This window comes from Oryzias latipes, chromosome 4 (genome assembly GCF_002234675.1).
Source record: "Oryzias latipes chromosome 4, ASM223467v1".
Taxonomy (NCBI): Eukaryota; Metazoa; Chordata; class Actinopteri; order Beloniformes; family Adrianichthyidae; genus Oryzias; species Oryzias latipes.
The window spans coordinates 13,848,832-13,871,227 of record NC_019862.2 but is presented as its reverse complement, the minus strand read 5'-3'; the positions used below and the strand labels follow the sequence as shown (position 1 = coordinate 13,871,227).

General features: G+C 41.0%; 2 protein-coding genes across 4 annotated transcripts; one reads left to right on the top strand and one right to left on the bottom strand.

Moving 5' to 3' along the window:
- Nucleotides 1–1,150: 1,150 nt before the first annotated feature.
- ddx49 (DEAD-box helicase 49) lies at nt 1,151–7,264 on the top strand. The gene is made up of 13 exons (XM_004067924.4): nt 1,151–1,398; nt 1,654–1,777; nt 2,894–2,979; nt 3,294–3,415; nt 3,781–3,968; nt 4,143–4,283; nt 4,521–4,596; nt 4,754–4,830; nt 4,947–5,044; nt 5,247–5,321; nt 5,590–5,678; nt 5,815–5,886; nt 7,023–7,264. The coding sequence occupies exons 1-13, from the start codon at nt 1,284–1,286 to the stop codon at nt 7,167–7,169; spliced, it is 1,410 nt and encodes a 469-aa protein (XP_004067972.1). The 5' UTR covers nt 1,151–1,283; the 3' UTR covers nt 7,170–7,264.
- Nucleotides 7,260–21,545, bottom strand: upf1 (UPF1, RNA helicase and ATPase). 3 transcript variants are annotated; one of them, XM_023954254.1, is made up of 24 exons: nt 21,161–21,545; nt 20,651–20,796; nt 19,807–19,896; nt 18,955–19,122; nt 18,282–18,462; nt 17,980–18,141; nt 17,640–17,724; nt 17,416–17,514; nt 17,183–17,291; nt 16,848–17,007; nt 16,487–16,605; nt 16,199–16,363; nt 15,076–15,190; nt 14,332–14,475; nt 13,974–14,187; nt 13,766–13,883; nt 12,054–12,210; nt 11,764–11,906; nt 11,479–11,653; nt 11,082–11,163; nt 10,823–10,987; nt 10,289–10,509; nt 10,046–10,168; nt 7,260–9,852 (listed from the first exon to the last, which is right to left on the bottom strand). In XM_023954254.1, exons 1-23 carry the CDS (start codon nt 21,329–21,331, stop codon nt 10,049–10,051), a joined length of 3,309 nt encoding a protein of 1,102 aa, XP_023810022.1. In that variant the 5' UTR covers nt 21,332–21,545; the 3' UTR covers nt 7,260–9,852; nt 10,046–10,048. The 3 variants fall into 3 exon arrangements, with proteins under 3 accessions (XP_023810022.1, XP_023810023.1, XP_023810024.1); XM_023954255.1 differs by having other exon boundaries at nt 7,260–9,740; XM_023954256.1 differs by having other exon boundaries at nt 20,651–20,793.
- Between the last annotated feature and the right edge of the window lie 851 nt (nt 21,546–22,396).

The window sequence follows — 22,396 nt, the reverse complement described above, 5'->3', positions numbered from 1 at the left end:
CAGAACCCTTGGACCTTGATTCCCTAATGAAAGACACACTATCTTTTCATCAGAAAACAGAACTATGGACCACTGACCAACACTCCAGTCCTTTTTCTCTTTGGTCCAGGTGAGGCATTTCCTCTGTTGGTCCAGGCTCAGAAGTGGTTTGACGAGTCCCACAGTTGTGGCCCATCTCCTGAATACGTCTGGATGTGGTGGTTTTTGAAGTTGTTCCTCCACCTCATTCCAGTCTTTCTGGATGTCTGCAGGTTCTTGAATCTTGTCCTTTCCATAATCCGCTGAAGTCCATGGTCGTCTTTTGCTGGTGAATCGTCTCCTGCCTTATTTTGCCCGTCCATTAGAATTTCCATTGATCTGCTTGGACACAGTGCTCTGTGAACAGCCAGCCTCCTTAGCTAGGAACTTTTGTGGCTAGTGGTCAAGTCTGAAATTTCCCCATTTTGAACTCATCTGACACAATTGAACCAAACTTAACCAATATAATGACATGTGGGGAACCTGTGCAGGTGCTTTGAGTCTAGAAGAGGATTAGTTGGTGAACCTTAGTTTCAAACATTCACACCTTGCCAAATATGGGTAGATTTCTCAAAAATGTTGACTAAAAAAACTTGAAATAAATTAAACAGTGGGCCCTGAATCTATTTTCCATTAAAGTTTCATTTGTTGAATGGCATTATGGAAATGATTGCACTTTTCTATGATTTTCTCTCTTTTTTTGGCAAGGGTCTGTACACCTACAATATCCTGCCAGAATGCACAATTCCAAGAACAGATAGAACCTCAAGCAACCATGGTCTCTGGCAGAAGACCCAAACTGAACACTCATGGGGGAGAGTTGGGTCTGTGTAAATAAACACACGTCTTTGGCTTAAAATATTGCCTAGGGAAAATGTTATCAATATCCATGGAGTTATAATGCCAAAACATAAAAAAGCTCTTTTCATGTTATGCCCCACTATGACATTTATTTGTGTCCTTAAATTTCAGGCCTAAAAACCCTGTTCTCGCAACAATTCTCTATCGATTAACATTATCCATCTGTAATAACAACAATAATTGTACGTTTGTTCCACGTTTGTAGTTATTCAATGTATTAAATTCCGGGTTTGACCAGCAGGGAGCAGTCGAGCGCCGCGATTATGAGGTATGCCGTTACGTCATTATTCAGCGACGGGGATGGGTTTTACGCACGAGGATGAGAAAAAGTTTCTGACAAATAGGTTTATTGGGGTGTTTTAACAACCTTTCTGTTGAGCTGTGTGTACCAAGGACCGTCAGAGATGGGGGACTTTCACTCTCTGGGGTTGTCGGACTGGTTGGTGAAACAATGCAAACAGCTGGGAATCGATAAACCCACTCCTGTGCAGGAGAACTGCGTCCCAGCTATCCTCGAAGGTGAAACCAGGGAACACTTATCCTAAAACCTTGCTTTTAACACACATTTCTTTAGATATTTAAAAAAAAATTATCGTGATGTGTCGTAATTTCACGAGCTTCTTGTTGGCGTGTACTGTTCATCGGTCGAGTGGTAAACAACAAATATTGTGGGCTTGTACTTTGTCTTCAACATAAACAGAGTTGTTAAACTAGTGGCTTCCTTGATGGTGTAAACAAATGCAGGTGAGTCAGCTGTGTGTGTCCTCCACGCAGGTCGGGACTGTCTAGGCTGTGCCAAGACTGGAAGTGGGAAAACTGCAGCCTTTGTGTTGCCGGTTCTGCAGAAACTGTCAGAAGATCCTTATGGCATCTTCTGCCTGGTGCTCACCCCTACCAGGTCAGTGGTGGAAGACTGACAGGAAAAAAAACAAACAAGCGATAATCTTTATCTTGAATTCAGGTTAGGTCTATGTATGTACAATATAAAACCACATGCGACAGAATAAACCTCAGAACAAAGTCATGTAGTCCACGTTTTAGGGGGTGTAACAATTCACTTTGAATGACAACGATTTGATTCATATCACAATTTGTGGTTGATGATCCGATTCACAGTTGATATTGGTTCATTTTGATCTGATTCACTGACTTAAAATTGATCCAAGACATCTTTAGCCAAAAATGTAACCAGTGTGACTCAGATAAATACCTTGTACCAAACAGTGAAGGTGAAGTTTTCCGCATTCCTTGTTTTTCTTGCAAGATAATTAAGTGTAAATTAAATATGTGTACAAACAAACAAACAAGAAAACAAGAATTAAGGGCAAACCCATTTACATTTTAGTTCCATAAAGTTCAGGCCACTGTTGTTTTTCCCCATATAAAAATAGAACATTATTACAACATTCTAGCACACTGTATGGTCACATGTCTGTAAAATTCTAAGTGTTTCCACACATTGGACTGAATTGATGGTTTAATCATTTTTGCTGCATCACATGTGTTGTCCACTACATTACAGTAAAATAAACCTACCATACCTCATTTCAAATGGGTTGATACAATCAATTTATTTATTTTTTAAATGATTGTATAATGGTATAGCTTGACTTGATTACCATGATTACTAATTTGCCTCTGCCAGATTTTTTGTTTGGATGGTAGGACTACAAATCGATCAAGTCGATTAATCATTACGCCCCCTACCTTATACAGATTGTAAGCTATACGAAGATCCATTGCAGTACTTTCAAACGCATGCAAGTAATCTCACTTTTATGCAGATCCAAAAAACACTAATAAAAAACAGAATTTTTAGAAAATGTTAAATTATTCATAACCTAATTTCTTAGTGCAACTTCTTAATACAGTCTGGAAAATAAAGGGATGAGACGTGAAGAGCAAAGGACAATATATCTTACATTTTTTTTGTTTTAAAAACCTGTAATATTTTCAAATCTTCTTCTTCTTCTGGCTTAGCTTTCTCAAATGTTGTAAATCGATTGTCTTTCAGGGAGCTGGCCTATCAGATAGCAGAGCAGTTCCGAGTTCTGGGGAAGCCTCTTGGTCTGAAGGACTGCATCGTTGTTGGTGGAATGGGTAAATGCATACATCACCCTCACAGTTAGAGAGGCCAGCAGAACATCTGAAAATGGGGCGAGATGTTTTTAGCATCCTAAAAACCTTTAATGGAGAAATCATCGTTATGCATTGCTGTATATTCAGTTTATCTAAAGCTAACCTTTGATTTTTAACATTGTTGATGCTTGGGATTACTTATCTAAATCTATTTATGTTTTGGTGATCACCAAAGAGTGTAGCCACATTCTTGCTTCTTCTGCACTCCTTGAGGATGCAACCCTAAACAAATGTGTTCACACGGTGGAATCCTCTCTGTGATGTGTTGTGGACAGACATGGTGACCCAGGCGCTGGAGCTGTCCAAGCAGCCGCATGTGGTGGTAGCAACACCAGGCCGACTGGCTGATCACGTCCGCAGCTCCAACACCTTCAGCATGAGAAAGATCAAGTTTCTGGTGAGCTCTGAAAGGAAACTAAAATGTTGATCTGTTCTAATCAATGTGTGAAATGGCGTCTTAAGTCATTTGACTCTACATTTGTCTTTTGGAAGCAGCAATCTGATCGTTTTTGCACATAACTGCCCTGTGATGCTAAATATGACAAACCAAAAACAGCAGAGGACTAAGACTTGAACATTTTTATTCAGGATTAAGAAATTGCCAAGTTGATGCCTTGTAGACTTAACACCAATTTTCCAGCATATTATTTTTTATCCTGAGATATTGAGCAACTTTAAGAATTGAAGAACTATGTTCTGTTAATTTAGGTCTCTGTGAATAATTTATTGAATGGTAACTCCACTTGTTTTTCTGTTTGTCAGATTTTGGACGAGGCAGATCGCCTACTGGAACAAGGTTGTACCGACTTCACCAAAGACCTGGAGGAGATCCTTGGGACCCTACCAGCCAAACGGCAGACGCTGCTGTTCAGCGCCACGCTAACCGACACTCTGCAAGAGCTGAAGAGCATCGCCATGAATAAACCTTTCTTCTGGGAGAGCACCTCAGAGTGAGTAAACGGGCCGGTGTCATTCCTGCCCTCTGTTTTGGTTATTTGCTGTGGATAAACATGCCATCAGCACAGGGGTACTAAAGCAGAATCCCTCCTTGAAGCTGTTTTGAGTTCATTACCTCTGTAATGAAGATAAACTGAGCTGATGGTCTCCTTCATTGCTGTTATCAGAACACGAACGGTGGAAGAGCTGGACCAGAGATACATCTTGACCCCAGAGAAGGTGAAGGACGCTTACCTGGTTCATCTGATCCAGACTTTTACTGACAAACACGACGACTGGTCTATCATCATCTTCACCAACACGTGCAAGTGAGATGTTCAAACTCTTTCAGAATCAACAACAGAGAGCTCAACTTTAAATCCATCTTAAATTCTGCAGTGTTTTCATTTGTCCACGCCTCGTCCGTGCGACTAAAACTCTGTTTTTACATATTATTTGCTTTTGTAAACACCTTAATAACACATACATTTGTAAATTTAAAAAATGATTTGGAGTTTTCTTCTTCATTGGTGATGAATGTTCACCCTTTCTTAACCGTTTTGCAGGAACTGTCAGATTCTCACGATGATGCTGCGCGAATTTAACTTCCCCACCATCTCCCTGCACTCTATGATGAAACAGGTAAGTCCAGCTGTGATGCTGTAGCCATGGCAACCACTGTTAGAGGTCAAAGCCAGATCTTAAGGAGCTGTTCAGAGAGAAACTGTTTCTGCTTGAATCAAATGTTGGATGAGATAAAGATTTAAACAGAAGGGATTTTGCTCTTTGTGCTTTCCAGAGGCAGCGGTTTGCCAACCTCGCCAAGTTCAAGGCCAGTGTCTATAAAATCCTGATCGCAACAGATGTCGCTGCCAGGTGAGAAAACCTACAGAGCTTTCATGTTTGTGGCCACTTTTGTCTTTGATTCTAGAAAATGTTCCACTGTTTACACTCTTAACTGGTATTCCTCTGATGATTGTTCTGCTTCTTAGGGGTTTAGATATCCCAACTGTCCAGGTTGTTATCAACCATAACACGCCAGGGCTTCCCAAAATCTACATCCACAGAGTTGGAAGAACAGCGAGAGCAGGTACGGTCTTATTTGAACGACTTTTTTTGTTTCTTTTTGTTTAAAATTCAATTCAATTCCCCACGATGCTTTCTGTCCGTGTGCAGTTGAGCATTGGCTGCATGTAGTTTGTAAATGTAGCATTTAAGAACTACAAACCGTCACATACTATGTGAATAGATTCATTTGCACCGTAGAGATAGTATTATTTTATCTTTTGCAGGGAGAAACGGAGTGTCCATCACCCTGGTGACGCAGTACGACATCCATCTAGTGCATTCCATCGAGGAACAGACAAGTATGTAGTTTTGTCTGTGGGTTTTAATGCTTACAGCCTGAAATTGCCTGTAGCTTGTTAGCAATGCAGTGATGGGGGATTGGCTCCATGTATTAAATTACAACTACAGGTTGAACTAAACAATAGATGACATTTTTTAAATCAAAATAGCTGCAAACTAGTCATGAAAGCTGGAGTCTCCCTGAAATAGTTAATCATTTGAATGGAAGATCAGGCTATTAATGTTATTCAAATGTAACGGCAGACACTGACTGCTTCTTTTCTGCAGAGACCAAGCTGACGGAATACCCTGTGGAGGAGAAAGAGGTCCACAAGATCCTCACCCAGGTCAACGTCACGCGGCGGGAGTGTGAGATCGTAAGGCTGTTTCCCTTCATGGATTTACAAGCAAATTAGGGCACAAATTCTGACTAGGTTTCAAATATACATAGAAAATACAAGTTTTAAACCATTTGAAATGTTGATAGTTTTGTTGGCATTTTGTGTTTTGCAGAGACTTGAATCAACAGATTTTGATGAGAAAAAAGAAATAAACAAGAGGAAACAGTTGATCCTGGAGGGGAAGGCAAGTCCAGTGTTTTTTTATTTTACTTTTTAATGTACCTGTTTTCTCTGCTTCGAACCAAATTTGTTTAGAATCCCTAAAGGAACTTCTTGTAGGAGCTTGTCAGAAGCATAAAAATAGTTCATGTAGAGTTCAAAGTGCTGCATTTATAGAACCACTCTGATCATCTACGGAGCTATTTTGAAAGCGTTCCCAGTGGTCTTTGAATCATGATTATGCAGTTTTTTTAGCCAAAATCAAAACATCTTTCTAGTTTCTGCAGAGCAGCAGGAATTTGTCAGAGTTGTGGGCGGGACTGTTGGCGTAAAGCAACCCCGCCCCAATATCCCATCTTCCACCTGGTTACACTCTTTCCCTCACATCCCCAACACAACATGACCGGTGCAAAAAAAATGGCGAGCAATATTGGAGCCATCCAGTCGTTCAGTTTTGAGCCAGACGCCAGCTCAGATGAGGAAAATGAAGACGTACCGTCGGACTGGTCGTCTACCATCGTAATTGAGCAGAGCAGGGAGCTTGGGTTTTCTCTACGCAACAAATACCTTTTATAAACTGCATCTTTAGTCTGCTGCTGATTCACGATTTAAATAAATAATAAAAAGCAATTTAAGCCTCTTTTTTCTTTATGTCCTCCATCATCAGAAAAATGCCACAAAAACATGTTAAACACCATATTTATCTGAGTGGGTCTTCAATACATCTGTGTTTTCAGCTGGGACTTCATTGTCACGGTTAACCTCACACACACACTTTAATTACATTTTTCTATAAAGCCGTATCTTTGTTTTTCTGTTTTATCACAGATTGGAAGTCAAAGGCTCTCTTTGAGTGTTGAGTTATACTTAAACATGACTGAGCAGAAGCAGAAATTTTTATGAACTTTCTAAGCAAACTTTAAATAAGTTACTTTTGATTTGGAAACTGTTTAACCTCTTTCTCATGAAATATGAAGTAATTACTTTTATTTTTGGTCAAAAATAAGATTCTTGCCCTAAAAAGTGTCATTTGTCAAAATATCGTGTTGCAAACTGGAGTTACAGTTTTTGCTTAATCAAGTTCAACATAAAACCCTTTTGATCTGCCTGCTACTTTGAAGTTGTATGAATTTTTAATTCAATCTTCTTTTGGTTTGACAGGATCCGGAGCTGGAGGCCAAGAGAAAGGCAGAGCTGGAGAAGATCAGGAAGCAGAAGAAGAAGTTTAAGCAGAAAATCCAGGAGACCATTCAAAAGAAGCACGGACAGACACCGAGGATGAAGAAGACAGAGCTAGCACCACCATAAAACTTACATTTTTGTATAAATATACATATTTTTTCTGTGAAATATCTGACATTTTCCAGCTGCAAATAAACACCACCCCATAAGTACAAATGAAATTGAAAACTTTTATTGATTTGGTTTTCTAAGGGAATCATCAGTGATGTTTCACTGCAAATAAGATTTGTTGCAAATATGTATTCACATCACACTGACATATCTAATCCATCAATTTAATCTGGTTTGATGACAGAATTAGTAATTTGTAATGCAAACCTGAACGACAAAACAACGGAATTACTTCTATAATATTCACTGCACAATGCAATCAGTTGTGGCTCAGAAGATGGGAACACATCAAAGCAATGTGATTGAGGGCTTGTTTAAAGCTAGAACATTAGTTTAGTGGAGCAGGCCGATACATTAAAACTGAAAGCACATGAGATTTTCCACAATGTCAAACAAACAGAGCCAAGTCAATTAAAGGTGGAGACATCTATGTGAAACAGGATTGTCACAAATCTGCAGAAATGAGAAGCAGGTGAGATACACTGAGGACTTACATTCGTACTGTGTTCAGAAAGTGTCTCTCCTTGAAGAGTTACAAAACTACAATCCCTCGGACAGTTTGAGGAAAGTACAAAAGTCTTTGTGAAGAAAGGAAATGGCCCGCGCCTCTTTCCCGTTTATCGGCAAGTTGCTACAAAAAGACAGGTTATAGTAAAATTACACTAAATGTCCCAAGTAACGCCCACGTTTGCTGAGGCAAACGTGACAGAAGCTTAATCTAGAGGAGCTCAGGGTTCTGGTTCACAGTTGTCCAAGAAATGTTAGCGTCATAGATCTCAAGAGGAGTTCAACTGAAAACATAATGCAGGCAAAACAGCTTTGCACAAACCAAAACATCCACTGAGGGTCAAATCTGTTCGACCAGCCGGTCTTCACTCCACAGAGAAGGAAGGTGGCTTTTTCCCCTCATCCCAGCTCTTAAATTAACCAAATGGAATCCCATCTTTTAACAAAAAATCCTCTTCATTGGTTTTCTCCGTCCCTTTGGGTGTCTGGGAGCTTTTATTTGCTGGTTCCAACTACATTCATGCTTGTGCTGCAGGCGTTTCTCTGATGGTTGACCGGTTATAGGCACTAATTCTGGTTTCTGCGTTCACCGCCGTCGCCTGGTGTCTGCTGACGGCACTTCCTGAGCATTCCACGCCAACCAGCTTTGTTGACTTTCACATTTTCCTCCTGCCTTTTGCCTGGTTGTTGGACTGATGCAACAACTACTTACAAACAAACAAAACAAAAAGACTAGTTTCGCATTAGCGAGCTAATCTGCCCAGACCGTTAGGGTCCAAATGCCACGCCCTTCACTCTGCGTGGTTACCCGCTGCCTTTGACTGAGGTCACACCCCCTCTCTGTCCCAGCCACCTTCCTTTTCCACTTCTTTGTGAATCGACTGCCACAAGGGCCTCAACCCCCATAATCCTTTACTTTCCCTGCGACTCGTTCGATGGTTTATGGACAGTCTGCGATTCCCACAGGAACCACAAGGTGTAAAACATTTAAGCATCTGCTTATAAGCATATAGCGTGCTAAAAAAGTCAAAAAAATAAAACAAAAAAAACAAGAGAAAGATGCCAGTTTCTGACTTTAGACAGATTGCAATAAGAAAAAAGGCTAGGCAGAAACATCAAATGGTTGGATGTTCTCCGCTGGTCATGTTTGAGTTCCAACTTTTTTTTTTTGTTTTTTGCAATTTTGTGCTCTGTGATAAGAAAGATACTCCAGAGAGGAAAAACTGTCCCATGAGGATTGCGATATTGCGGATTCTCATGCCTTGAAAAGAAGGAAAAAAAAACAAAAACGTCTGAAATCCACACACTTTTCCACCTCTGACGTGGTCGAAACCACCCCGTTGAAAACCTTGTGGTTGAGCCAGTGGTTCTCAAGGCAAGTGAAAGGTATTTCAACATCAGACTCGAGCACAGAAACCAGCGTTTTTGTTTCCTCTCTCAGAAGGTTTGTCGACCGCTGCTTCCTTCGTAGGCTGCCGAGGAGTCAGGGCCCGGGTGAACATTACTTCCCACGATTAACCTAATTTTAAGAGTCTTGGACGTTGTTCGGGTTGATCAGACAACCCACATCCAGCATGGGGGACTTGTATTTTTGTCTGTGCTGAATGCTTGAAAGCTTCCCGCACACATTTCTGTCCAGGTTTGGAGAAAGAATTCTTCAGATTCCGCTGAAAAGCCTCGATTCTCGTCGGACGACGAGTAAACTGGACTAAAGCCTTCACAGGGACTGTGTGTGGGGGGCATTGTTGCATGGATCATTTTCTTTGGGACTGAACCTCTTTTGGATTCTCAGAGACTGTTGATCTCTCACGTTTCCCTCAGCAGCCCGACCAGACGCCGCCATCTTCTCGACCTCCTTCCATCACTACCCACGGGCATCGCTTCCTGCCTTTCGCTTGTTCACGCGGCCTCTCCTTCCATCTCCATGCGCATCGGTTAGTGCTCTCTTCTTCTACCCTCTTATTTCGCTCGCTGGTCATTGGTTTGGTTTCGCTATCCCGTCGCTTTCACTTGGTGGTGCTTCGGATGTAGCAGAGGAAAACAGGTATCCATTTTATGTTTTTATTTTTTCCCAGATTTAAAAGCTGATGAACTAAGCTCAGCTCCAGCCTAGCTCCCTTCTTCAGCCAACCTGCCAGATGTAAAACACACTATCAGGGGTCTTTTGCATTATAGGTTTTAGCCAAGCATTCATAACAAAGTTCTGCAGATTTACAGGTGGATTAAACCCTTAAGTGTTGTCTTTGCGCTGAAAACGGAGTAAACTCTAAGTAGTTTTGTCTTGACATAGAATTAAATGTGCCCCGATACAGTTTGTGACTTACACTTTAGTACTGTGACAGTCCGGTCACTCCGCCATGCTGGTACGCACGTTCGCCCTGGTAGGTCGAGTCCTGGGACAGGGCCACGTCGATTTGGGACTTGAACTCATCACCCAGATAGCTGTCCTGTAGAGGAGAAGACCAGACACTTCCTCAATGATCTGTACATATTTGACTGAATAAAAATTAGGATTCTACTTTAAAAAATGCAAAATCTGTATTATGCATACACCCTGCATGGGTTACCTGAGACAGCTCGGGCTGGGAGAGGCCGGGCTGGCTCATCTGAGAGGGCTGGCTTATGGAGATGTAGCCCTGGGTCAACGGCCCCTGAGAGAAAGACTGGGAGGCCCCATCCTGGCTGACCTGGCTGTTTGGTCCGTTAACCTGCCCGGGACCCTGGTTCCCGATGCCGCGGACCCTCTGCCGCCCGCTGCGCCCGGGCTTCCCTTTCATAGCCCCACGGCCTTCATAAAAACAGGAGAAGGATCATTTCTAACCATTTTGCAAAACACAAGAAGCAGGATAAATGAATTTTGGCCAATGTCAAGTATTAAAAACAGGGAAGAACTTTGGTCTAAGTGACCCTATTCATGGGTTGGACACCTTTCCATTTAGAAAACGACAAATCTGAGTATTTAAAGTCCCACTTTGATCATGTTTTAAGACATTTAAAAGCATTCCCAGGTGTCTTTTTGAGGCCTTTTTTGAGCCAAAATCAAGAAATCTGTGTTGTTTTTGCAGGTCATAGCTTCTGCAGAGCGGCAATGGTTGGTTTACCTGCAGCAGGGCCGTTCGCCTGACCCAAGTAACTTGGGGGAGGCATTGGGGGCATCACCAGGTTGAACGGTATGGGGATATTCATAGCGGCCATGTGACCTGGGCCCGCCCCAATCATTCCAATCTGGTCGTGTGTTTGAAAGTACATGTTGGACGGACGTCCAGCTGAAAGAGCATTTGAAGACACGGGGTTTACAAACGACAACAGTTGCTGAGATCATTTTTGAATGTTTACAAATGTGAAAAGATGTAGAAATACCAGTGCTGCTTCGATCGTATGCAGATCCAGGGATGAGAGCCTCTCGAGCGTCATACATGGCAGTGCTCATAAAACGAGCCCCCTGAACAAACAAAGAGTTTGGAGTTCTTTAAAGCCTAAACTAACAGTCATCTATATATTATGTTTATTCAAAATATAATAAAATTACTTAAAAAATAATTTTGCTGGACTTTGGCAAATTCAGTCCCCTAAGAAGTGTGTAAAAGTTCAAATAAAGCCAAGTTTAAAAAAGAAATGTAATGCTTTTTTGTTTTTCTAGTAAAAAGTATGAACAAAATCTGATTTTGAATTTTAAATTACTTTCTGGATTGTCATTTTCATGTTGAGAAAAAGTCCGATCTGCCTTGGAATTAGTGGTGCAGGAGGTTGTACTCACGGGGTTGATGGTGTTGACAAGTTTACGGGGTTTGCTGAACTGCATGAGGCTCTCTCTGAGGTTGTTGAGGGGCCCCTCCACCAGAACCTTCTGCTCCTTGTAGTTGTTCAGCAGGTTGTTCCACAGAGGCTGTTTAGACAGGGCTTTGGGGTTCCCCACAATGATCACCCCATACCTTCACACAAACGCACACAGATCAGGTTAGAACCACAGGAGACTGAAAGTGAGGTTCAGAATCTGCACAAATGAGAAGCCCAGGTTGCTCGTGATCTAAACGGTTCTCACTTGGCTCTGGTCAGCGCAACGTTGAGACGACGAGGGTCGTTCAGGAAACCAATGCCCTGGTGCTCATTTGCACGAACACAAGACAGAATGATGAAATCCTTCTCTCTGCCCTGGAAGGCGTCCACGCTGGCAATCTCCACTTGCTATGATGGAACAGGAGAGATGGGGGTATGTCTTAGTAACAGCAGCACAAACACAGTAAGCATTTTAAATGGTTTTGGGTGAATTTGATTTATCATATTCTGTTGATATTTTACATTTTTAGGAGGAAAAGTCAGAAGTGCTGGTACCTGATAAAGTTTGGTGTGCAGGGAGCCACTGAACTGCATATACTGGACCAGGTAGGAGCGCTGGCCCTCATAAGGGGTGATGATGCCGATCTGATCGGGTTTGGCTCCTGCCTTCAGCAGCCTGGTGGTGATTTTCTCAACGTTTGCAGCCTCAGTCCTTAAGAAAAGGAAAAATGGGAATAAAGGCGCTACTCAATCTTCTTTCTCAACAACAAGGCTGGAACATTTTCCTCACTTCTTGTGTATGTTTGGAATGTTTCAACAGTTTTGTTAGTAGGGATGGGTACAGAGCCCCGGTATTGAACGAGCCCCGGGGCAACATTCTTCAAGGCCGCAGTATCGTTAAGATCTGACCTCAACGGTTCTGCTATCGGTACTGGAAAAATCTGGTTTTTTTTGTGTCCCACAAGATATAAACGGTATCTGCCATATTTAACTCACCAAGTTAGTCAATTTTCCGTTAATTAATGATGATATTAATTTCGCTATTCTCGCTGAAGAGGAAAGGTCTGTATGGCTATTTGTGTGCACGGGGGGCGGGGCTGTTGTTCAGACAGTACGCAGGCCCACGTAAAAATTAATTCAATCTGCGCTAGAGCGCCCCGACTATCGTGTCAACCAGAAGCTATGATGACCGTATTTTGCGCTCTCTGTGAAGCATACAGTGGAGGGGCACGGAAAAAAACAACGACTCGCTGCTGCAGAGGAGGTGAACAGGTAGAGAGGAAAAGCAGGTAGAGAGGCGGGGGAGGGGCTTTGACTTCAAACTGTCAGAGAGATGAAAACACGGGCGTCAGATTAAGACGCAGCTTTCACTGCGGGAGTTGAAGCACAGACTTTCTCTGGGATGAGCTTATGAGCTCAAACATTTATTCAATTTGTTTAATATTTACATCATGATAGCAATATGTCAAAACATTGCTGTTTATTTTTCTTTTTTCTTCATGTATTTTACTTTTCAAGTTGGAAAATGTATAAAGTAAAATGTTTTGTTAAAAAAACAATGTTGCATAATGAGGAAATAAAACACTTTATGTTCTTTATTTGTTATTTATTTTTTTTTCGTCCTCAAAAAGTATCTATAAGAGTATCGTTAAAATAGTGGATCGATAAGCAGCATCAGTAAGAGTAGTAGTACCGTTAAAAGCTTAACGATACCCATCCATATTTGTTAGGCAAAAAGAGAATCATTTTCGTCCGTGTTTGTTATTTGTTAGATTATTTACATGAGTTGAGTAGCTTAACCATGGTGCGGTCAACCTTTGGTCAGAATATTGCAGGTTCGATTCCCGCCTTTCCTGCCCATATGTTGAAGCCACCTTGCCTCTAGTGGAAGCTTGGCGCCATTGTTCGGCAGCAGAGTGTGTGTGAATGTGTGTGTGAATGTGACTGTAAAGCGCTTTGGGCCTTCGAGGAAGGTAGAAAAGCGATGTCTAGGCTATTTACCATTTAAACCTAAGCTTTAGCTGTGGTGTTGACACACTCTTTAAACGTTTATGCAATTAACGGAATTCCAGCAGGTTTTGTAGCAGAGAAAAGAAGCTTTGTGCTGAACAGCACTTTACGTTGGTGATGTCTTGCATAACGGTGCAAAGCCAAAATGAAGAGCTGCGTCAGAATCAGCCGATTCACCTTTGTCAAAGATGTATATCAAAGAGCGTGTGTTTTTTAGGTGGTGACATCTCTGGAGATAAAGGGTGAAGTGACTTTACCTGTTAAGGTAGGAGGTTCCAGAGCTGGCAATTTCCTCCTGACCCTGAGTCACATAGAAGAACATGGGTTTATCTGGCTGAGGCCACTGGAAGTCGAAGCCTTTCTTGATGCGATCAGCTGGAAACGACATGAAAATCTCATTGTTTTCTTCACAGCTTTTCTCAGTCCGTGGGAATAAAAGCTCCCCCGAAGGGTCTTTAGACAAACCTGCAGTGACACCGTTCTGCAGCGAGCCCTCATAGAAAATGTTGGAGGGGAAGGCGCTGAGAGCCGGGTGCATGCGGTACTGGACCTGCAGGCGGATTGGCCGGATTCCCAGAACCACCAGTCTTTCAAACAGAGACTGAGACAGGCCCGCCTTTGCTGCCTTCTTGCACATCACCACAGGACCCAGCTGGCAGTGGTCCCCGACAAGAATGAGCTGGGAGGAAGAGTGCAGGTCAAACAGATGTCACACATATACTTGTGATTCATACGTGTGATGACAAATATCCTAAATTAATGTTGCAACAAAGCAACTGAACATCCGTTTGCACTTCTCTGAACAGAGGTGGGATTTATTTACCTGTTTGGCTCCCAGCACCACCGGCACCATACACTCCGGCTCGGTGGCCTGGGTGCTCTCATCAATCAAGATGGAGCGGAACTGCATCTTGGCCAAACGGGGATCCCCAGCCCCGACACAGGTGCAACAAATCACATCAGCGTTCTGGAAAAGAAAAACGGGAACTTATAGTTTGTAGAACTCTTAAGACCTGTGCAAAAGATAAAAAGGTCACTTCTTCTTTATTGTTGATATTCCACTTAGGTGTTATGCCAGCTGAAGTACGGTACTGTGGGGCATTGATCTTCAGTACAGTCAGGTTCTCACTTTAAATCTCTATATTGTTTGCTCTGCAGCTTGCAGTTGTTGCACGTATACAGCAATAATGCTAACAACACAGTACATACACAACAAAGCAATGGTGCATCTGCACTGTTTTTACAGTTTTATACCATTAAAAGTAAAAATAAATAGTACAATGGAGCACAAACTCATAGGTTCTCCATGGAAACACCATCTCAATAGAAGATAGTGATCACAAAAAACTCTTAAATGATCTGAATATTTTCTTTTCATATCTTGGAACCATTTAGATTTTCTGTGCTGCTAAAAAAACAAAGCCATCAAAAAAAAAAAAAAAAAAAAAGCTCCGCATAGATGGGATTTTTGATTGCGTGTTTTTTAATGGGCCAGACCAAAAACCCCTTAAGAGTACATAATGTTCTGTCTACCATCAATCATAGTACAAATGCTGAGCTGTCTTACCATGAGCAGCTCCCTCTCAGCTGTGCGCTTCAGAGCCCTGTAACGTTTCTCATCTGCAGACGACAGCTCTCCAGTCTCATCCTTCAGCTGCTGCAGTTTCTGAAGCTCTGGCATACTGTGGAAACCAAGAGAGATAACTCAGTGACTCAAAAGGTCCTGAACTGAATGTACAGTGGCAGGCACACACTGCAACAGTAACCTAAGATCAGGATAAACGAATGGATTTGACTATCAAGTTAAAACTGTAATCCAACTGCCTGCTCTCAAAAAGAAACATAGATTTGCACAATTTAAAACATAAGGAAATCTTTCAAAATTTAACTTGATTTGGGAGGATAGGCTTAATACATTAAAAAGGTACATCAAAATGACAAAAGGTTGTAAAAAATTATCAAAGCCCAAAAACATTCCCAGCAGGACTTGTATAAAAAACATTTTTAAGATTTTTAACAAAGATCCGCTCCAAAGGAAAATTTGTTTTTAACATGTTTTTGTAGAATTTTTCTCATGGAAGACATACAAAAAGGAATTTACGATTAAAACTACATTTCTGAGTATTTCTTTATTCAAACCGCGATGAATCAAGAGATTAATAAATGCCATTTGAAAAACATAGACACTGCAATGGGCGAGCTAAAGTCTCACTGCTACGCTCCATTCCAATACATCCACTAGCAGATCCAATAACGTTTTCATTTTCCTCGTCTGAGCTGGAATCTGGCTCAAAACGGGATGGCTGAATAGATCCGATATTGCTCGCCATTTTTGATGCACCGCTAATGTTAGGTTGGGGTTGTGATGGGCTGTAAGCCAGCGGGCGAGTGCAAACAAAGGGATCTTACTTCCACACCATCAGTCTCAAACACAACTAAGAGGCGAGTTTCTGATGAACTCTTACCGCGTAACAGAAACTCTTAGAAAATGACACATTTTTGGATTTAGGCTAAAATCGGCACAATCATATTGAAAAGACTTCTGGTAACACTTAGATCAAAAGATGAGGATTCCCTTGAAAAAGAGATTCTTAATCTCAATGGGACATTTCCTGGGTAAATAAAGGTTCAATAAAAAATAAAGAAAATGAGTGGACTGTACTTTAACTTCTTGTCTGTGTGCCGCTCACCTGTCCATGTTGCTGATCTGGTTGTGGAGAGCCAGGAAAGACACTGGTGACTCGATGGCTTCTCTGCTCTTAGCACACAGCCTGACAACCTTCAGACCAGTCTTATCAATCTTTTCAGTGAGCTGATCTACAGCTATGTTACTTGGAGCACACACCAGGACTGGCCTAAAAGGACACAAGCACCCATAAAAGCACAATGAGGGATTTATGTAAATGTTTTTGGGAATATTTTTAGATTTGCATAACATTTCTATGCTTGAAGAAGTTTGTTGATTGTGATGGTCCTACCCGTTGCCCTGACGGGATAGGTGGTACACAATTGTGGCAGAAGTGACAGTTTTCCCAGTGCCAGGAGGACCCTGGATTAAACTCAGAGGCCTTTGCAACACTGTCTTTACTGCGTAGACCTGTTTGGGAGGAAAAGGGCAGAAGAGAAAATGAATTATCCGTAATCTTGGCACTTGTAGCAACTAATATTTGGTCTTGTTCTAAAGAAGTCACAAGCCCCACAAAATTTCAAAAACCAAAGGTAAATGACCGTGCTTGAAGGGCATATGACAACAAAAATGACAGTGAATGGGAGTATTGCCCTGAAATGAGTTAAAATTTAACAGCAAGAATCATAGTATCAGCAGAAAGCCAGACTGACCTGCGAGTGATTGAGGTCAGGAAGGCCCTGAGCGGTGAAACGCTTCGGCAGTTGGCACTTGATGGTAACGTCCTCCACCTCGTGGCCCAAAAGTTTGTGATAAATGTAGCCAGAGACCGATGTCTCGTCAACAGCAAAGGTCTTCAGGGCACTCTGCATCCTAAAGGGGTGCAAAAAAAAAAAAAAAGAGTCAACTTAGGAAATACTTGGAATGGAAATCTTCTTACAAATAAAAAAAGAAAAATTAAGGTCACATTACATCCTGTAACATAAAACTTCCTAAATTTTAAGTGTTTTGTCTCATTTGGAGTTCATGGCAGGGCATTTGAGTGTACCTGTCGAAGGAGGTGGATTTCCACACAAAGTCCACCTGGAAGTTATGTGGGATTTCCACAGGAGCTCCAACGCTGCTCCTCAATTCAATAGCAATTTCATCCCCATAGTCTTCAAGCACACGCTGTTAAAGAAACTCTTTTATAGCTATAGTGACGCTGCTGATTTTAAAGAGGGAAATTGTGATGGAAGTCAGTGTGATGCAGCAGATATTCTGCAGCAGTGTAAAGGATACTGTCAGGGACTTTGATGACATGGCCGATGCCCTTCCACAAAGGCGCCAGGTCTCCCTTGTAACGCAGGCAGATCTCATCACCTTGCATTAGGCGCATATCTAGGATGGAAACCATGGTGGGAAATAAATTGCAAAATTTAAAATGAAGTAGAAAAAAAACAAAGTTAATACTTGCAAATAACCAAATAACACAGCAGAATAAAAAAAACTACACAAAAACATACCAGAGTCTGTCTTGGGCAGTGTAAAATATGCAATGCGCTTCTTGTTCAGCCCCAGGTCCCACCTGACTGTTATGTTGTCTTGAGTCTAGAAAAAAAGAAAGAAGTATAACTGATTATAAATAATATATTATAATATTATAATATTTATTATAATATTAAAATTATAATAAAGAAAAATGCTGCCAGATTGCAACTCCAAAGTGGAATTGTTTCCACATTAACTGTTATACAAGAGAAAACAGGAAGTCCAAATGATCCTTGTAGCTCTGTTTTTATTGCAAAAACAGCCCCTTAAATGACTAATTTTTATTGAGCCACTATTACTTGGTCAATCAGTCACCTGTGACTCCTTCAGCTTCTTGTCATAATCAGCCTCCAGCTTGACCAAAGGACCAAAGATGTTTTGGTACTGGTAAGCATCCTCATAACGCAGCAGCACATGCTGGGGCTCCTCGTCCACGCCAGGCTTCTCCAGGTCTTCCAGTGCAGCGGTGGGATTGTCCTGTTACCATGGAAACAGAATCAGAACCAATAATAAAACACTGAAATCAGACTGAGTTCATTCTGCTCTAATGAAGTTACTTTTTCCTTTTATTTGGGTTCAACTTTTGTTTAAGCACCCCAAAAGGTGAATCTGCATACCTTCCAGAGTTCCTCCAGCTTATTGATCTGCTGAGCGGTGATCTGACGAGCTCGCAGCTGCTCCTGCTCCGATGGGATCTTCACCAGCCAGGACAGAAAACAGCGGTCCTGAATCAGTGGTTGCCACTGGGAGCTGTCCCAGTTGATGTCCTTTAGGCTACTCTGGCTAGCACAGGGCTGCCTGCATGAACATACACGATTCAGATGAAATTATTTTAAAAATAACCGACAAATAAAAAAATGCACCACTCACAACCTAATGCCTCGCTCAAGATTCACAGTTTTTTCTTGACATACGGTATATAATCTTTAAGACCCACATTTCTGGGTGTTTCTTTATTTCCCTTTAGGTATTATAGAACAACTTTAACTCTTTTAGAGCAATTATTTCATGCAGTACAGCGCTAAAAATGCATGAATAAATCCAGAAAAACTATCTTAACTTACAGTAGACTTACAGCAGTAGACATTTATGTTAAAAGCACATGTGTCACTTTAGCACCAAGTGTGACCTTTCAAATTAAAAGCTGCATTTTGCAGCAAATTTCTCATTTTTAGATTCTAAAGTTTACTGTAATCTTTTGGGAAGGTGTTGGAAACATAAAAATTGTAAGTGCACACTATCCCAGCGGCCTGTCAGTAAACAAAGACACACCCAAAGTCACCCGCTCACCTGCAGAGGAGAACCACCACAGAATCGGCTTTGGCAGGGATAAAGCCCAGAAGGAAGACGTTGCGGCAGCCACAGTTGTAGCACTCCAGAACCGTTTCACCCAGCGGTCCATCTTTATGCAGCGTCACTTCTTTGCATTTGGCCCTCACCATGTGATTCACAATATGGCTAAATAATGGAAGACAAAAAAAAGACATAAAATATAAGAGACTTATTTATAGTTTCAATTAGGGATTAATATTGCAATAACGATATAATTTGCGGTATGTAAGCGAATAACAAAACAACCAAACACATCAAACCCATTTCATTGCAAAGGTTTAAAAATTCTACTCTAACATTATAGGGCTCCATCTGATTGGTCCACAACATGAAGGGGTCCATTCGATTGGTCAAATGCACAAAGGGATTTATTTGATTCGTTAAATGCTTCAAGTTGCCATAAGATTGTTTTATCACATTTAAGGTAACCATTTATTGCAATTTTGGCTGTCATTTGCGATGTGCATATTGCTCAGCTTGATATTGCGATGGCGATAAATTTACAGTATATTGTCCAGGCCTAGTTTCAAAGACGGACTGAGCAACAGGACTACACAGAACAGACAGAACATTTTAGAGTGAGGGGCAAGCAAAGTGAATTGGGTCATAATGGATTTCCCACTGTTTGTTGTGTGGCAATGTAAACAGAAAATGCAGTGAAGTTTTAACATGAATTTAGTTAAATTGCCTGTTTTCAGTGTCAAATGTGAAATTACAAATTAGATTTAAAGGCCAAAGCAGATTTTTGTTATTTTATTCACTTAAGTCTTGTGATGATTAAGTTTAACACATTTTTTAAAAAGTACCCACCTGCCAGATGTGTTGCCACGTCCGTTACAGAACCACTTCTTACTGGTATTACAGTACACCACACACGCTGGGTCATGAATACCACAGTAGCTGCAAAATCAAATAAATGTTAGATTAATTCATGAACACTAGAGGTGAAACAATAAATTAATGAATCCATTTTTTAAACCAGAACAATCCGTCTGAGGCAACTTGTTAAAAAGTTATAAAATAAAATGAATTAATCTGTAATCAATCTACATAAAAATGCTTCACAGCGGACAGCAAACAAGTGATGACAGTCCAATATGTAAAAAAAACACATGTGATCATACAGTGTGATAGAATGTTGTAATAATGTTCCATTTTTGTACGACATTGATATGGAAAGACAACAGTGGGCTGAAATTTTATATATGGACTATGAATCGTAACAGCAAACAGAAATTATTATATGAATCAGATAAGTTGTTAAAATGGAACACATTAAAATTTTAGAATTTGCAATGTAGAAATCAGTAAAATGTTCATAGGATCCCATGTATTTCTGTGATCCACAAATATTTAAAAACACATTCGTTAGACTTTACCTGTATTTCATTCTTTAGACAAAAGTTTTGCTTCAAACACGTTTCTATGACTAAAAACTGGCATGGAAACAACTAATAAAATCATACAACAGACACTAAGCAATTGTTCTTACTTAACAAGATTCATACAGAAAAAGCAAAAGAAAGCACTTCTGTGCAACTAACAGCTTGAACTTTTTTTTAAATAAAAAAATGTGTTGAAAAAAATAAATGTTCAAGCTTTAATGACTTCATCCTGTGTGTGTTGTCCATGTGGTGGTGACAGGTTGCAGTACCTGCAAGCATGCACAGGCAGGTCTTTGGTGTAGTACGCATCTTCCTCATCTTCTTCAAAGTTCAGTTCGCCCAAGAACTGACTGGTCTTGGCCACAGAATCGTCCAATCCCCCGTTGAGCAGACCCTCGTCCGGTCCATTGACCTGCTGAACGATGCCGCCGTTACAAAACAAACTAGATGCTAACCAATAGCTGCTAGCGGATAGGGCACACGCTGCGGAATTTTAACATGTTGACATTTTGTTACTGTATGGCAGACATCATCCGTATTTATATGCATTTGAACCCGAATTGTTTCTAAATTTAGAAAACAATCGTGCCGAAATACACAAAAACGCTTGAAGTGTTGATAAAAGGCTTAATAACGCGCTAACCAAGCTAACTTAAAGCTAAGTCAAGCTAAATCTAAGAATAGCTGGTTAGCAAAAAGACTGGATGAGCTAGCTAGTTATAGCTAGCTGCCGCTAGCGTCTGTTAACCGCGCCTTCCTGTATGACTGAACGTGTCAACCTGGCTGTCCAGTTGGCTCGGAGTCTGGCCTTGAGTCTGCGTCTGGCTGGGAAGAGTGAAGTCAGTGAAGTCAAACTCGGAGCCTTGTGTGTCCGCTCCAAGCAGCTCCGCTTCCTCGGTGTCCAGGAAGGTGAGGGTCTGAGAGCTCGGCCCGTACGCCTCCACACTCATCTCGACCCGAAACTTTACTTTTGCTCAATGATTTCCGATAATCGTATAGTGACGATTACAATCTGCGCACGGTTTATTTGCCGCTAAATGGTTCGGAGACCGTTGCTTAGATTCTGGATTCAAATCCAAACAAAAACAGAACCGATCAGAACCGTGATAGCTTCGCAGATCCAGGTAAAGCTTCGGCGGTGACGGACTTCCTTGCGACGCGCAACGTGTGACGTTAACTGGAGGCTGGGCAAAAGACTGGTTATGCAGGAAGATGTCTCACGCGTACTTTTTTTGAACGGATCACAACAACACAGAAATCTGGTAAAAATGAATTGAATTTTGTTATTGTAGTCAGTTTATACAAGAGTTACTGGTTCCAGGCGAGGCTTTTGTAATTCAGTTTCCAAGTGTTTTAATTTTTAAGCAAGAGAGAAGAACAAAAAACAGAAAAACAAAACAAAGAAAAAGAACCCATCACGAAAGCAATAAAACAATTTTAACTAAAGCAAAAGCAATCTGTATTGAAACAGAAATAAAAAAAATGGAATGTTGTACAAGTGCATATACATGTTACTTCCACTCATGTAGGTTTATGACATATAACTAGGATTATCAAGTTTACTTTGCTGTAAAACTCTTTAGTTTTTATGTGAAAACCTCTGCATGAGCCAGTCTAAAATATTTCCGCTTTGGCTCTACAGCCATGCTGCTTGCATCCCATTTTTACATTATTGGGATGTGGAGGAATATTACAAATCTTAAAATCAATCCTGTTCCTTTTACAAATTTGGTAAAGCAGGAGTGATCTGAAGCATAGTTTTCTGCAATAAAGGAAAACAAAAACGATATTATTGCATAAAGTTATGTTTCTAGCATTTTGAATATTCTATAAAAGACCAAGTTCCTTTTTATTCATCCAAGTCAGCATTTTATTGGAACATCTGTTTTTAAATATCACACTATAAACCAATTCTCGTAGGTTTACAAACTGCTCAGTGCTTGAGTTCTTGTCACCAGTTGCTGTTTTACTCTCACTCTTCATTTTGAAGGAACACTAGTTATACTTCAGTACCA

Excerpts from the sequence above, each read along its gene's own strand:
- ddx49 (XM_004067924.4), top strand. The coding sequence starts at position 1,284 with ATGGGGGACTTTCACTCTCTGGGGTTGTCGGACTGGTTGGTGAAACAA. Across the intron at positions 3,416-3,780 it reads TGAGAAAGATCAAGTTTCTG|ATTTTGGACGAGGCAGATCG; the intron begins GTGAGCTCTGAA and ends TCTGTTTGTCAG. Across the intron at positions 5,322-5,589 it reads TTCCATCGAGGAACAGACAA|AGACCAAGCTGACGGAATAC; the intron begins GTATGTAGTTTT and ends TCTTTTCTGCAG.
- upf1 (XM_023954254.1), bottom strand. The coding sequence starts at position 21,331 with ATGAGTGTGGAGGCGTACGGGCCGAGCTCTCAGACCCTCACCTTCCTG. Across the intron at positions 15,191-16,198 it reads CAGATCAGCAACATGGACAG|TATGCCAGAGCTTCAGAAAC; the intron begins GTGAGCGGCACA and ends TGGTTTCCACAG. Across the intron at positions 13,884-13,973 it reads GCAGAACGGTGTCACTGCAG|CTGATCGCATCAAGAAAGGC; the intron begins GTTTGTCTAAAG and ends TGTCGTTTCCAG.